This window comes from Myotis nattereri, assembly GCF_964212035.1.
Source record: "Myotis nattereri genome assembly, chromosome: 19".
NCBI classification, from domain to species: domain Eukaryota; kingdom Metazoa; phylum Chordata; class Mammalia; order Chiroptera; family Vespertilionidae; genus Myotis; species Myotis nattereri.
This window is the reverse complement of record NC_138095.1, coordinates 23,157,990-23,174,734: the sequence shown is the minus strand read 5'-3', so window position 1 is coordinate 23,174,734 and position 16,745 is coordinate 23,157,990. Positions and strand designations below refer to the sequence as shown.

The window sequence follows — 16,745 nt, the reverse complement described above, 5'->3', positions numbered from 1 at the left end:
TGAGAATAGGGATGTTATGGTCTTGTAAGGGGCTCACCAGGGTGCTGTTGGAGAAGTGTGTTTAAAACACTGACCGTCCCCTCGACGCCCAAGGGCGGGGGGGCTGCCCATCATCACACAGGGGCACGGCCCAGACTCTCATCTCAAGCTGGCTGGTTCCAAAGGCTTTTCTATTTTTGCTATTCAGGGCAGCAACCCTCAGTTCCAGTTACACATTAGAATCAAGGCAGGTAAAGGGTTAAAACAAACACTAGGACTGGACCGTACCCCCTGAACCAAGAAATGAAATGCTTTGGGGGTGGGGTGTGGGCATCAGTATTTCTCAAAATACTGATTGTACTGTGCAGCCAAAGTCAAGAACTAGTGGATTAGGCATACGCTCCCCGTCCCCCACTATAAGCTGTAGGTGTGGTCACTGTCACCAAGGGGCTCAGAACCCAGAAAATCTAGATGAGTCTGGGGAGGATGAGCAGGCGCCTGGCACACGTGGGATGTGACCTGGTGCAAATCGACCTTGTGCCGTCTGGCCTTGGAGCTGATGCCAGCTGCATCAGGGTCAAGGCAGGGCTTCTCACTTGAGGGGGGCGGGCATGCTGGCCCCTTTGTCGCCTTGAGCATCCCAGGCTGAAGCGTATAAATCACTTCAGCAGCTGCCTAGCTGGCATGCACCTGGAGGAGGGAGAAACGCCGCAGTCTCCAGCGAGTGCGGCTCTTCCGTTTGCCAGGGCAGCCCAGCCAGGGCTGTGGGCTGGGAACGGGCTTGCATGGGAAAACACCTGGCGGCCAGACTGCTCCTGGGGTTCCAGGCCACCAGGGCCATCTGTCCCTCTTCTAAGAAAAGGAAAAAAATTCAAATTGTAGCTACTGAGGAACCTGCTTCTACAGGGATAGAAAGGAGCCACTGGCTGCCCTGCCCCGCGCCCACTCTCCCCAAATCAGATGTGCTCATCCATCTCTGCCTCACCCATCCTGCCTCCTCACCGGCTTCTCTGTCACTGCCTGGGACCTCGGCCATGGCAGGAAGGGAGCCAGCATCGCTGCTCTGCCTGCCAGGGACCATCCCTACAGAGGCGCGATCTGAGGCTCCCAGAGGCTCCGGGACTGGCCAGAGGTCACGTGGGAAGGAGCACCTGGCACCGAGTCCTGGCACCAGCTTTCCTTAAGCCCGAGTCCCTGTTCTTTGCCAGGGTGACACTGGCCATTCCTTAACCTTCCGCAGGCCTGTCTTGTCTCTCCCGCCCCACACCCATTCTTTTACAACATCCTGCTTCGGTCACTATACGTTTAGGGTCCTGCCTGTCGCTGTGACACCATCCAAACACCAAGAGCCTCCAACTCAGATGTGCCCGGCTCAGGGCTTCTGCCCGACAGACGACGCCACCATTTCACTGTGGTTTTCAGCAAGACCCTTTATTGATCTCCTGTTCCCCAGCACGTCACACGAGAGCAGGCGGCCAGGTGCCTGCGCGGGCTGTTGGCTCTGTAAACGTGGAGCGGTCGGTATGTATAGAAATCATGCACCTTGAGTGATGCTTTAACAAATACAAGTGGGGAGACTTCAGGTGTTTTGAAAGGTCTGCCCTTTCCTGCATTCTAATCACTGAAAATCTCTCGCAGACATTTCACTCAACCGTGGACACGTTTTCTTGGCACACTTGCTAGGATCTGCTAGTGCGTTTCAGGTCGTGGTTACTTCTCCCAGAAGCTGCTGGCTTCCACGTGGATGGGAACACGGGACCTGCACACGTGACAGACCTGTATTCATACCGCGCCACGGCCTCCTTGACCTGACACTGCCATGATCCATGATGCAAACCGGCATCTGGCATGGATGGAGGAGGCTGCCCTCCACACCTCAGCTAAGAGGAGGGCGTTCCTAGACTTAGCGCCCCCACCTGGCCGTGTCCTTCACAGGAGATGGAAGGGCCAGGCCAGCGCCGGGACCAGGGTCCTCTGGGTCTGTCGGTCTTCCGGGGATCCCCGCTCACACGTTCGCTGCGGCTGCCATGACTCAGCTCACGCCTTCGCAATAACAGGGCCACAGGCTGACTCTCGCACTGAGTCCAGCGTTTGAACCTTTATGTACAGACGGGTAAATGGAAAATCATAGGCCACGAAACTCCGAACAAAACAGACACTTGGGTCACACCTGGAGTTCCAGTTCTGCCAGAGAAAGGCTGCCCAGATGTCACTGGACAAGTGGAGTCTCGGCCGCCACAGCTCCAAGGGGCCAGCCAGGTGGTCTCCGAGCTCAGCGTCACAACGGCTAACACGGGGACTGCGCAGGCCGGGGTGGCAGTGGGGCTTCTGTAGGCAGTGAGGTAAGTGAGTACCCGTTCTGCGGCTGAGCCCCGCCCGAGGACACCAGCCTCGGCTGTGAAGGGGAGCCATGTCGCTCCGCAGCCGCACGCTCTCCGCCATCAGACGGACAGGGTGGCGGTGGGGTGAGCGGGTGGTGACATTTCCCCAGGCCGTGCCCCTGCCCATGTCCACCCTGCCCATGCAGCTGGCTGGGTGCAGGGACTGCAGCCTCCCCCTGCCTAGGGGACGGGGATGGAGGGGTCCCCCTTGTGGCCACGTTCTCTAGTGCTCTGGGTGGCAGGGTCTTCTGTTTTGTATGGTGACCACAGGAAGTTTTACGTTGTTACATTCAGACAAAGAACCATCTGATCACTGAAAAAAACAAGTAGCAATGTGACACTGACAACAGGGGCACCGAGCCTCTGGGAGCCTCTGGCCGCAGAGCGCAGTCCCGCGCCATTAGGCGGAAACGAACCGCAGAAGCAAACGGACGGAAGGAAAAAGACCTCTAAGGAAATACAAGCTGGAGTTTCCCACTAACAACGGGGGGAAGGAGGGACCCAACGTGGTATAAAAATCCCGGATGAGAGCTTTCTGTCGAGGCAGGTTTCTGAGCATGGAATCGTAACACGTGGGCGCTGGCGGCCCACAGGCTGTCCCGGCTGCCCCAGGCCACTCTCGCCGACCTGGCACAGGGAGTGTTCTCATCGGCCTGGAGCAAAGATGAAATCCAGGGCCTGCCGTTCAGCCGCGGCGACATTCGGATGCCACAGATCCACCATGAAAACCACCCGTGGGCCATCCTCCGCGGCACCTGGGATGGGGGTGAGAGAGGAGAGGTTCGAATAGCCCGAAGCCAGGACCCACGGTTAGCTTTCCAGCACAGATCGGAAGAGTTCCTGCTCTCTGATCAGCAATGTGATCCTGGCTTCCTACGGTTCCACGCAGAGTGCATAACAGGAGCAGGCAGAGGGAGAGGGGTATGTAAGGCACAAGGCATTGAGGGACTGAAGCTATTCCGTGTGATCCTGTCATGGTCCATCCATGTCATTATACGTTTGTCAAAACCCACAGAATGTACAACACGGAGTGAACCCTAATGCAGACTATCGACTTAGTTAACAACAACATGTCGCTATGAGCTCATCAGTTGTAACAGATGCACCACACTCATGCCAGATGCTAGTACAAGTGGAAATTGTGTATCGGGAGGAGGGAGGGTGCTGTGTACTTTCTGCTCAATTTTTCTGGAAACTTAAAACTTCTCTAAAAATAAAGTTCATTTTAAAAGGGCAGCAATACCCGGGTTTTTTATTCTTTTGGTTGCTATTGCAAAAGGAATTGTCTTTTCCATTTCTTTTTCTGAAGTTTTGTTGTTAGCATACAGGAAGGCAATGGATTTTTGCACACTGATTTTGTACCCTGCAACCTGACTGCATTGGTTTATTGTTTCTGGTAGTTTTTTGGTAGAGTCTTTAGGGTTTCCTATCTGCAAAAAGCTTTCAATTTCTCGCCACTAAGTATGATATTAGCTGAGGGTTTATCATATATGGCTTCTATTATGTTGAGGTAGGAGTAAACTTAAAGAATGTGAAAGATCTATATACTAAAAATTACAAAGCATTACTACGAAAGATTAAAAAAGACACAACAAAATGGAAAAATAGCCCATGTTCATGGATTGGAAGAATCAACATAATTAAATGGCCATATTACCCAAAGCAATATACAGATTTAATGCAATCCCCATCAAAATCCCAATGTCATTTTTTAAAGAAATATAACGAGAAATCATCAGATTTGTATGGAACCACTAAAGACCCAGAGTAGCCAAAGCCATGCTGAAAAACAAAAAAAAGAACGAAGCTGGAGGTATCACAGTACCTGACTTTAAATTATACTACAGAGCTACAATATTCAAAACAGCATGGTATTGGCAGAGAAACAGACACACAGATCAATGGAACAGAATAGAGAATCCAGCTATAAAACCACATGCATATGGACAGATAATTTTCGACAAATGAGCCAGAAACGCACATTTGAGTAAAGGTAGTCTCTTCAATAAATAGTGCTGGGAAAACTAGAAAGCCACATGCAAATAAATGAAACTGGATTACAGTTTGTCCCCATGTACATAAATTAACTCAAAATGGATCAAAGACCTACACATAAGACCCAAAACTGTAAGTGACATAGCATAAAATATATGATAGGTACCAAACTTATGGACCTGGGCCGTAGAGGACATTTTATGGACTTGACCCTAAACGCACGGGAGGTAAAGGCAAAAATAATGAGTGGCACTGTATCAAACTAAAAAGCTTCTGCACAGCAAAGGAAACTGACAACAGAACAAACACGCAGCCAACCAGATGAGAGATGATATTTGCACACAGCTGCTACGACAAAGGTTTAATTTCCAAAATATATAAAGAACTCATAAAACTCAACACCAAACAATCGAAAAAAAAGTGGGCAAAGGACCTGAAAATACACCTCTCCCAGGATATATGAAAAGATGTTCAGCTTCCCTGGCAATTAGGGAAATGCAAATCAAAACTACCATGAGATCATCTTACACCTGTCCGAGTGGCCATTATCAACAAGACAAGCAACAACAAGTGGTAGAGAGGTTGTGGAGAAAAGGGAACCCTCACTCACTGCTGGTGGGAATGTAGACTGGTACAACCACTGTGGAAGCAGTTCTGGTGATTTCTCAAAAAATTAAGAATAGAGCTACCATATGACCCAGCAACCCCACTCCTGGGTATATACACAAAAAACTCGAAGTCATGTATTCGCAAAGATTATGCGCCCCTATGTTCATTGCAAAATTATTCACGGTGGCCAAGACATGGAAACAACCGAAGTGTCCTGCGACAGAGGATGGATGAAGAAGATGCAGTACATATACACTCAGCCACAAGAAGGGATGAAATAGCGCCATTTGCAACAACATGGATGGACCTTGAGAACATTATGCAAAGTGAACTAAGTCAGAAAAAGCTAAGCACCGTATGATTTCACTGTGGGATATAAAACTGAAACTTATGAACACGAACAGCAGAGGGGTGGCTGCCAGAAGGACGGGGTTCCTAACAGGAGGTGACAGGAGAAGATCTGACTTTGGGCGGTGGGAACACGGTGCAATAGACAGATCTGGTAACACAAAGATCCACACAGGAAACCTATATGTTCATGTTGACCAACGCCACCCCAATCAATTTAGTAAAGTAAATAAATAAAAGAGCGACAATAGGGAAGACAGGCACTCACCTTCATGGAATGCGGTGTGTAGGAAAGAGTCGTCAAAGAGAAGGCAGCGGCCTTCGGCCCAACACTGCGGCTCGCCCCCCACCACCAGCTCACAGCCACTTGGAGTTTTCAGACCTCGGAAGAAAAGGTAGAGCAGAGAGTGAAGGCAGGCGAGATCAGGCACGGCCAGAAGTCAGGGTGGCCGGAAGTCAGATGTGACGGGAAGTCGTGGGGCCGGAAGTCAGGGGTGGCCGGAAGTTAGGGGTGGCCGGAAGTTTGGGAGCGGGCAGCTCTCGATTTCCAATCTTTATCCTCACCCCTCGGGGTCTCTATATGGGGAGGTGGGTAGTTCAATAGGGCAAATGCGGGGTAAGCACCTGGATCCTCTCCGTACCCCTTGGAAAAACTCATTCCTCCATTGGCTTAACCTGCTCTGGGTCCTGGGCGCCTCTGCTAAAGCCGGGAACCGAGCTTGCCCTACACGTTGAAGACTCCGGAAGACCAACCGCGGCACCACCGGAAACGGCACCACCGGAAACTGCGGGAGCAGGTTCAGAACCCTGCCTGTCAATAATCGTGTTTCCTACAGTCCCGCCTCTAGGGCTGCTCTCGGTGAGACCGAAGACGCAAAGGCTCGCACCGTGCCCTCCTCTTTGGGTTCCAACCCTTCCATCCATTTTGAGGCCCGAGGATGGCATATTAATCGGGGTTCCCTTGGCTCCATTCGGGGAAACCGGAGGACACCCGCAAGAAAACGCCTGAGCTTCAGGAGGATGTGGAGCGACACCTGCTGCGGAGCCATATGCTTACAGCGCCAGTGGCGAGGCCCACGTTTGGTGCCCAGCCCAGGAGAGGGTCTGCCGGAAGTGCTGCCGCGCATGCGTGTTCACGTCCCCTCGCCAAGCCAAAGGTCTGGGAAAACGCGGCCCTGGAGGAGGGGCTGGGGCAGTGATGCTCTCATCGGTCCTCAGTGACTCACTGTGACAAGCACGCCCCTGGGCCAGTCGGCAGTGTCCCTTATGACAAAATGAGGCAGCCTTTTCTCTCACAGGCGGGGTATTTTAATGCACTCTCGGAGCCAAAAATGGATGGTTCCGGGAAGCATGAATGCAGTAAGAATTCTAACGGACGCCGCGCGGAGCCATGGGAAGGACAGAGGCCCTGGGATCAGATCGCTGACTCTGACTCATATCTGCTGTGTGACTCTGGGCAAGCACTCGATCTCTCTGAGCCATAGCCTCCTTGTCTGTAAAGAGGGGGCATGAGGCCCTAACTGGTTTGGCTCTGTGGATAGAGCGTCAGCCTGTGGACTGAAGGGTCCCGGGTTCGATTCCGGTCAAGGGCATGTGCCTTGGTTGCAGGCACACCCCCAGTGGGAGATGTGCAGGAGGCAGCTGATTGATGTTTCTAACTCTCTGTCCCGCTCCCTTCCTCTTTGTAAAAAGTCAATAAGATACATTAAAAAAAAAAAAAAAGAGGGGGCATGAGCATACTTACCTGCCAGTACTACTCGACCACTGTCCTTGCTACTAATATCTGAAGACTGTGCGCAGGCTTGTGTTAAATAAACACTTTACAGACCTCACTTCGCCTACTTCCCAGACGGAGCAACCGGATACAGAGAAGTTAAGGGACCTGCTGGAGGTCACTGTTTAGTCCTGGCAGGAGCTGAGATTTGAATCCAAACTGTCTGGCTCTGAGAACAGGCTCTTATAACACTGGCCAGCATGATGTAAATGCTGGCTATTACATTAGTAGCAGTGGCAGTTAAGTGGTTGCTGATTTTCCTGCAGTTAATGGTAAGTTTCAACCATCAATAGCACATTTCATTGCACCAGCTGAGACTGTCCATTCTGACTCTGAAACCACGACCTCCCGCTACTGTTAACAACTGCTGGGGGTTAGGGGTGCAGCCGCTGGCGCAAATGAAGAGAGCCCCACGGGCCACGTCCCCTTCATGCATGACCGCACTGGCTGGTGCAGGTGGAGGACTTTAGGACAGTCCACCCCAGGGTTTCAGAGAGAAGCTCCCCTTTCTCTGAGACACTAAAGGACTTACTGCCATGAGCCACAGTACAACAGAAAAACGATGTGTCTTGCTGGCTTATCAGCCCCCTGCTTCCTCTCCCCTGCCTCCCCCCGCACTCTGCTCCAGTCCAGTGGCCCACCATTCCTGCCTCTTGCTCACAAACCAGTTTAGTTGGCAGAAGTAATCATTAACCCCCCAAATGAGAATCCAGGTGGCTCCTGGGTTAGAGACAGGCCCCGCACATGGCCTGGGCCAGTCCCACATGCCCAGGCCTCTCTCTGGCTTAGGGTTTGCTGGCTTCCCCACCAACCGCTGACGGAGGCAGGAGAAGGTGGAGAAAGGCTCTGCCCACCAGTGGCCCCACTTCAGGAGGCCGGCGGCTGACACTGAGGGTGGGCAAGGCAAACACAAGCTGATCTGCTGGTACCACGCAGGTGGGTGGCCCAGAAACTTGACAGCATACGCACGAAAGAAAATTGAGAGTGGAATTGTGCTTATTTAGTGAGAATTTGCTGAATATGCATTTTTATCTACCCTTTCCCGAGGGTTAGCCCTTTGCATGGATGCCTGCCTCCCCGGTACCAACTGCCTGGTAATCGTCAGAGGTTGCTTCCTAGAGGTTTGTGGCAGTGCCTGCAGGACATCCTAGCCCCACACACAGTGTGCCAGGTGGTGGCCAGGCGGGAGCTGTCCCTGGTTCTGCACGGAATCAAAGCTGAGTGACACCACCTCTGGAGGTAGCGCAGGACAGGGCTCAGCAAATGACTGGGCACATGAGGAGCAGTGGCTGGAGGGACAGTACCACCAGTCACAACGCAGATGGCAGGCAGAAGCGGACGACAAGGCTTGGCATTCCAGAAACCACAGTACCTCCGCCACCTACAGCCAGGTAACTGGCAGAGGTGTGGCCACCAGACACCTCTCCTGCTGGCCCTGTTTCCGACCTCCTTCTCTGGCCTCCCTCTCTGTCAACACTCAAGGTCACGTGAATCAAACACACCCTTCTTTCCTGGGTGCATACGAATGTGGGCATGACCGTGGAAAGAAGGAAACGGTGATCAGAGCCAACCACGGAGCTCGCCTGGCCTCGGGGACTAGCCACACTCCAATGGGACGCCTTCCAAGGTTTCCTGCTGCCCCGGGAGCATGACGTGGCCCACTTTCTCTGGTGGCCAGTACCCAGCGGGCCAAGGAGGGGAGGACAGGTCATCAAGGGACCTGTGTGGGTGTGACTTACACACACACACACACTTAAACTGCATAGATGCACAACAGGCATTAATACACAGGAGGCAAATCTTTGTTCCTCGCCACCAGCCCTTCCTACTCAGCACACCTGCCTGGAGTCCCATCCCACCTGTCCTCAAACGCCCTTCCCTGCATCATTTGGAAGTTTTTAGAAAACATAAAAGGAAGCCTTTTAAAACAACAGCGTTGTTCCCCATGGCCCACAGCCTTAAGACCAAGCCTGACGGGGGAGCAGGGGGAGCCTCTGTGGTTCACTCCCACCCGACCTCTCCAACCTCGGCCTCCACCACTGGTCGCCCCAGCAAGCCAGACACGGCTCCCCCAACCCCAAGGGAAGCCTCCTCCCCAGCTGCGCCCTTCCAGGCCAGCCCACCTGCCCTGAGCAGCCCACCTGCAGCCCTCTCGTCCTCTGACCTCAGGGAGCACCCTGGTGCCTTGCACAGTGATTTCACTGATCGTGATCCGTCACTAGGATGACCACCTCCACTCTTAGGTTAATCATAGCCCCTTGACCTGACCGCTCTCGACCTGCCAAGCACTTCACACACACACAGCACCCCCAGGCCTCCACCAGCCGTCAGGAGGGGATCACTACCTCCACTTGAGAGAGGAGAGCACGGCGGCTCCAAGGTCACTCAGCACATAGGGCGGACCAATCAGGGCCCAGGCGCACAGTCTGCTCATTCCCCATGGTTCCTGAGGGCAGAGACCGTGTCTCCTGGGTTCCTTATCACATGGTCCACCTGGTGTCAGGTCCTCAGAGGTACCAGCAACTGCTTAGCCAATGCTGTCACGTGCCAGGCACTGTGTCAAGCAGCCATAGGAGATATTACTTGATGTGACCCTCTAATGGTCCTGTGAGATAAGTACCATCTCCCCATTTCACAGATGAGGAAACTGAGGCACAGAGACCCAGTTACTTGCCCAAAGTGACACAGCTGACCACGAAGTCAGGCCACCTCGACCCTGCTCTGCCTGTCCTCTTGAAATACTCGAGGTGTCAACTGCTCGAATCTCATACCCTTTTGCTTTTCAAAGCAGTGAAGCCCTCTGTTGAAGCCACACTTTATTCATAATCCAGAGAGAACAGGAGAAGCAGAGGGCTCTGGGTGCGTGAAGGGGGGGTGGAGGGCATGGGCGTGTGGGCCCCCCAGTGCAGCCCGAGGTTCCTCTGTGGGAATAATTATGAACCCTGCTCTGGCCACATCGGGCTTATGTGTTTCTCCTCCCTCCATCCGGATGCCCAGGCAGCGCTGCAAACTCCCCAGAGCTGGGCCTGGCCCCGCACACTCCTCCAGTCTGGGATGCTAACCCGAGGTGCCATCGCCCCGGTAACCAAGCCATTATCATGACTCACCAGGAACAAATGAGGCATTCTGGGGAACTAATACCCCATTTACCAAGCTGTTTCCAAGCCTACTTTTAGCAAGTACTCCCTCTCTATCATGCTCTGCGTGAACAAATGCTTCACAACACACAATCTCCTCCCAGATCCTCAGCGTAATTCTGTAAAAGGTGATCTTCCAAATGAGGAAACCGAGGCTCAGAGAGGTGAAGCGACTTGCCCAAAGTAACACAGCCAGCTCGAGGTGGGGCCAGGATGCAAACACAGGCAATCTGGCTCCAACCCTGCTCTCAAAACCACAGCTGCACACAATGCACGCCTTGCCCACTTCCCTGGAATCTGGGTAGCATCACCACGGAGCATCGGTTTATCTCTGAGTATCAGAAGGCACGCGGCATCTCGCACAGCCTCTGCATCATCATGGACCTCAGAGATCACTGTAACTATCCCTGGCTCTGCAGGGCCACTGCTCAACAGGCACTAGCCATGTGCTGCTATTTAAATTTTAATTCCAATTAAGTTAAAAACTGAGCCCCTCAGTGGCACTAATCACATCTCAAGCACTCAGCGGTCACGTGGGGCCAGTGGCTACCGTATCAGACAGTGCGCACGGAGACCAGGCCCGTCAGCACAGAAAGCTCCCTCTGGACAGAGCTTCTGTGAATATCAGGTTCACACTGAACATTGTTTTGACCCAATCTTTGATGTCAAACTGTTTACAGGTGGCTCATCGATTTGTGAGAGAAGCACAACAACAAAAGATGTGAAAAGAGCAGGAATTGTGGCTACTGAGCTTTCGGGGTGTCTGGATTCCCCCCGGAAGTCAGGCCCGACGCTACTGAGAAGGGGTGTGTGCCAGGACCCCGGCCCCACAACATACCTAAGTGGCATCGGATGCGGATGTTGGTGGGTCCGTAGTGCTCCGTGATCACAGTCCCGGGGCTCAGCACGGAGATGCACGCGTTCCCAAAAACATTGTTCCCAATACAGGTCCGAAGGCTGCCGAGCAAGCGGTACGTCCGTGGGCACTTCCTGCAGTTCCTGGGAACGCACACCCCCTGGTTGACCAAGTAGAAGGTGACCCACTCCCCGCTGGGGGTGCTGTTCATTTTCCAGCCCTGCGGGAGGCTGCAGTTGGAGAAGCCCTTGTACAGGGCCTCGAACTCGCCCAGGATGGTGGGGAAGCTCCGCTCCAGCAGCTCCACGTCGTGCCTCTGGGCGTCCCGGGAGAAGTAGGGCGTGGTGGGGAGGTCGGGCAGGAAGAAGACCTCGGGCTTCTGGATGGAGGGCCGGCTGTTGAGGTAGCGGCCCTGCTCGCGGATGCCCTTGTGGATGCGGCCCATGCCCGACCAGGAGTAGCGCTTGGCGTACTCCTGCAGGTTGTGGTAGAGTTTCTGGTTGAGGCCCTCGTTGTGGGTGCAGCGCACGCACTCGGGGGACTGGCAGTACACGTACCCGTTCTGCAGCCCGTTGGCGTCGGCGCCCTGCATGAGGGAGTTGACGGAGGCGTAGGGCCGGGGCTGCTCCCGGCCCACGTGGTAGCAGTACCACACGAACAGGACCAGCAGGCAGGCCACGGTGGCCACGGCGGCGGTGTCCCAGTCCCGCACGGACTGGATGCCCGTGGCGATGCAGTCCCGGAGGCCATCCAGCGACCAGCTCCAGGCCACCAGCCACTCGAGCGACATCTTGAGGGAGTTGTTGTCGTGGGTGTGAAGCAAGGTCAGTCAGTCAGTCCTCAAGGGCACCCACACTTTGCAGGTTAGCGCGGGGCAGCGGGGGCAGGGGGAGGCATGGCTGCCCCTGTCCCTCGGATCCTGCTCAGGGTGGCATTGACAGGCGAGGCCGCCTGTGCCCACCACCCCACTCCAGGCAAAAGGGACTGGGCAGAGTGGCAGGAGCTGCTTTATGTCACATTAGCGAGTGCTGTTGGTCACTATGAAACTGTGTTTTTTTTTTAAGTCCAAACCTGGATGAAAAAAATAAAATAAAAAAACAGCATAAATTTGTACACCGGGAAAAATCCTCACGTGAAATGTAAAGTCCCAGATCATTTCATAGGGCCCTTGTTGGTAGGGGACACACTTCTCAGTCTTGTGTATTCTCTCTCCACCTCACCACCACCCCCTCTTCCCAAAGGACCAGTGGTGTTTCATCTGCATCGAGCACTGTTTGACCATGACAGTAGTCCCATGTATTTCACAGCATCCTGAGGAGGCACCAGAGTTCCCATTTCACAGATGAGAACCCTGAGGCTCAGAGACCCTATAACTCCCCGAAGTTCCTGCAGCCACAGCGGGGACACGAATCCCATATGACTCCAAAGTGGTAACTACCCATTTTGCTATACTTTCATAGTAGCCATTTAATAAATGCTTACTTCCCTTCACTCTCTGTCCCTTTAAGTAGATGTGGGTTCACAAAGCATTTTAAAAATGGCAAAGGCACTTTAAGACGGCATATTTTCCATTTCACTGTTTTCATAGCCCTACATCATTCTTATTTAATCTCTCTTGCCCTTCTGACATGGGCTGAGCTTAAATCAAACTGGAAAAGGAAGTGGGCTCCCTGCATTCCCATGGCAGACACTGGGCATTTCAACTACTCACTTGGGAGACTCCTTACTGGCCTCACCCGTGAGGTTATGAACGTGACACGACGAGACAGAATGGAAGTAAAAGCCCTTTCAGGTCTGACTGTCTCCAAACACACAGATACTTTCCCACGTGTTTTACTGATGCTCGGGGTCACTGCCCAGCACCCCGATTATCCTTATAACCTAAAGGCATGATCAGGGCACAGGGGTCACGTTGCCATGTCTGTAAAGCCCCCACCCTGTTCCCCAGCTGAAACCCGCCATCCACCTGCTTTTTCTAACCCGATGAGAACCGCCAGGTCTATGTGCTACTGCATCCCCTCATCTCGAGCAGCAAAACAATTCGTTCTGTGCTCCGCCCTCCCTCTCCTCTCTCAGGAAGACGAGAGAGTAACGAAAAAAGTGGGAGAGCTGGACCCTCCACTTTCAGGACCAAATGTGGCCCGAAAGTTCTTGCGATGGGGCAGAGATTAAGAACCCAACCTGGAGATGGGCTAGACCGAGCAGCACTCCCAGCCCCGGACAGGTCACTTCCCCTCTCTAAGTCTGTTTCCTCATCTGTAAGACTGAATGAGGATGAACGACGGATGTCGAGCACGTACGATCATGTCATGGTCAGTATTCAGCATGTGCGCTGGAGACTGCTGTGACATGTGGCAGCCACACCTTGCTGAGCCAGCAAAACCAAAGGTGGGGCCTCAGAGAAAGATGACTCAGGACAGAACATTCCAGCAGCTGCAGGTAGATTCTGGACGCTCTTGTGGCCACACATCTCAAGTGGTGGTTTGTTTGTTTCCTTTGTGGTTTGTTTTTTTTTTGGTCCCCAGACTTGCAAAGCCAAAAACGAAAGGGAAACCTTAGGTGATCATTAACTGCCTCTTTGCATCTTCCCAGCTTAGGCCGAACAAGGAACCACTTGACTATTGTGTTTAGTAAGTCCAAAGCACACGTGCTGAATATTCATGCATGGTTTTTTATGTTTCTAGGAAAAATACGAGAGTTGGGGAGGTTAGATGCTAATTTTTTTTTCTCTCATATGTTCTTGATTTCATCACAGACTTGGGAGGAGAGGGCAAGGCTAGGCCCCCCTGGATGGAAAGAGACCCCTATGTGCCCCCCGTTCTCTCTCCGTCCTCCCGTGACTGGCAGCTGTTTCCTCTCGAGATGGGAAAGAAAATTTGAATGAAAGGTGTGTTGTTTGCAAGCCCTCTCGCCACAGAACCCCAGGATTCCTGAACTTCCGTGTGAAACCATCACCTGCGTAGCGACAAGCAACTCGGACTAAAAGGGATTTCCCCCATCACTGAGCTCAACTCCTAACTGGAGCTTGTAAACACCCTCTCTCGGGGAGGAGAGGTTTCCTGAAATGTTCTCAGAGTGAGAGGCTGATAATTTGACAAACACCTGTGAAGTGTTAGTTCCCATCAGCCCTGCTAAGCACTAGAGTTTAAGTCAGTCAACATGAAGGTCTGGAGGGCAGGGTAGAGGATGAAGGAATCGCTACCCTGACACCCCCCCCCCCCCCTCCAGCTTACCCCCTCCTCCGGGAAGCGTCATTCTCTACAAGGACAGCCCCGGTCACTCCCTAGACTGAGCTATAGACAAAAGGCAGCAAAAGATCCCGATCCCCTGAGCTCCAGGCTCGGACCCTGCTCACAAGATCATAAACAGCACTGAGAGCTGAAGTTAGGACTTTTCAGACCTGTCGGTTCCTTGTGGCCAGAAAACGCAGGCGGGCCCCTGGGCCCGGAGGTGGGCTAACAAGCTCACAGCTGAAATAGGACACTAAAGGTCGCCCTTACACTTGCAGGGTGACTGGCAGTGGATTAAATACCGGTGCAAACATTGGACCCTATTGCACCCAGTGACAAACCCCCATCGCCCACGGATTCCCCCTCCCCCACCCCCACCCCCAGTGTCAGTGACCACAGCAACTTCCGGCTGCCTTCACACATCTGTTCATGTTTCATTTCTGTCCTCATTAGGGATGGGGACACCTCATTGCAGTTCTGCACTTTAATCATATGCAACTCCAGATCTTAAAGGTCAGTCTGCTTGGGGGAATCAAGTCCAAATTCATGGCCAATTGGTGAGCAAGTCCCATCAGTATAACTTCTGATACAATGAACACCTCCTCACTGGGGGGTGGGGGAAGCAGGCCTATAGCTCTGACCTGGTTAATTCGGTTCACATTACCAGTCCAGGGGCTGCCCAAGGCTAAAAAGCTTCTGGTCCTTTTTAGGGTGATGCCAGGTCACCCCAGAAGTCCCCCAGGGAGCAGGCGGGGGGGGGGGGGGGTAAGATGAGCAATGCCTGCCGCCCCTCCACCCAGGAGACAGGAGCTGCTCTGGGGCCAGCCCTCCCCGGTGGGGACCAGAGACCTTTCCTCCTCGCTCTCTTGGCCAGCTGTGTCAGCATCCACTCTGGAGAGTGAGGGGGGAAGGGGAGGGCAGAGGTTGGGTTAATACAGATGGTGACCACCAGGAGGTCAGGGAGGAGGGGGATGGGACAAGAGAAAGGTGATTACTGACAGGAAAAGTAGGCAATCCGCTAATGAGTAGGGAATGAAGCTTGTGTGGATCACTCGGGGGCAGGGGAGAGGGTTACCACGGGAAATATGGGAAGTGGGTGAAGCTCAGGGCTGGGGGGGAGGGGAGAGCAGGCAAGGAAGGGGATCCAGGAGGAGGGTCACCGGGAGGAGGCGATGGGGGGTGGAGGGGAGGGTATTACACGAAGTAGGAGACCGCGATGGGACAGGGGGTAGGAGGAGGGTGACGCCCGACCCGGGCCGCGAACACAGACGAGGCGGCGGCGCTCAGCACGTAGCGCGCGCCGGGCAGCTGGGGCCCCTCGCCGGGCCGGGATGTGGGGCGCAGGCGGGCGCCGGCGTCTCAGAGCATCCTCAGCGGCCGCGTCGCCGGGCGTGGGGACCGCGGGCCTGCAGCCGCCCGGCCCCCACCTCCTCCCCGGCAGCGGGGTCGGCCCAGCCGCGCCGCCCTCCCGCCCCGCAGCCCCCAGAGACCCGCTTACCTGCGCCGGGAGCGCGGGCGGCGGGGGCGACCGCTGGGGCCGGGGCGACTCCGCCGCCCGAGGGCGCGGACGCGCGGACATCCCCTGCCCGCGCCGCGGAGCTGCTGCCCGGCCGCTGCCCGGCCCACGCCGCGGGACGCGAGCGGGAGACGCGCTGGAGCCTCGCCGGTGCCGACGCCACGCTGCGCTCCGCGGGGCCGGAAGGACTACAACTCCCACAATGCCGCGCGCGCCGGGGCGGGGCGGGGCCGGCGGGGCGGGGCGCTCGCGGGCTGGGACCCGGACCCCAGCGCGGATCCTCGCTGGTGGTGCGCGTGGTGACCCGAGGGTCGAATCGCGCCGCTCGCTCAGGTGGCTTTTTGGGAGCGGCCGGGATCCTGGGCAGCAAGACGCACCGCCCGCTCGTTCAGCTGCGCGCCTTCATTCATTCGGTCCTCGCTCGTCGGCCCCTCTGCGCCCCCTCCTCCCTCGCTGCCTCTCCTCCGCCCCTCTCTCTGGCTCTCTGAGTCTCTTCTTCCTCCACTTCCTCCTTTCCTTCCCGTTCACTTTCTCGCCCTCTTCTTTCCTCTCGCTTCCTCCCGCCCTAACATCCTTCTTCCTTTACGGATGGATTCAACCTGCACTTAGAAGGCCTCTCGGGCACTTGGAATGCAAGTTCAAATCAGGGTCCTTGGTCTCACGGAAAACTCATTCATTCAATACAAATAGTAATGACGGGGCATCCTCCTTGTGCCTGGCCTGTGCTGCCTGTGGTGAGCGGTTCAGACAAGGCCCCAGCGGGCAGAGAGTCACAAGCGCAACCAGGATTCGATGCCCAAGTAATCATACGTATACTAGGTGTACCGGCTAATAATGCGGATTTTTTCAATAGCTGGAGTCACACATGTTGATGTAGATGCGATTTGATGTGTATGCGATTTTGTTGTATTGCTCCTTCA

The 16,745-nt window shown here is 54.4% G+C and overlaps 1 protein-coding gene across 2 annotated transcripts; it reads right to left on the bottom strand.

Annotated features, from left to right (window-relative positions):
* Positions 1–1,391: 1,391 nt before the first annotated feature.
* On the bottom strand, positions 1,392–15,998 carry ASPHD2 (aspartate beta-hydroxylase domain containing 2). 2 transcript variants are annotated; one of them, XM_081113782.1, is made up of 5 exons: positions 15,808–15,998; positions 11,062–12,150; positions 5,581–5,694; positions 2,988–3,115; positions 1,392–2,307 (listed from the first exon to the last, which is right to left on the bottom strand). In XM_081113782.1, exons 2-4 carry the CDS (start codon positions 11,867–11,869, stop codon positions 3,006–3,008), a joined length of 1,032 nt encoding a protein of 343 aa, XP_080969908.1. In that variant the 5' UTR covers positions 11,870–12,150; positions 15,808–15,998; the 3' UTR covers positions 1,392–2,307; positions 2,988–3,005. The 2 variants fall into 2 exon arrangements, with proteins under 2 accessions (XP_080969908.1, XP_080969907.1); XM_081113781.1 differs by having other exon boundaries at positions 1,392–3,115.
* Positions 15,999–16,745: the final 747 nt, after the last annotated feature.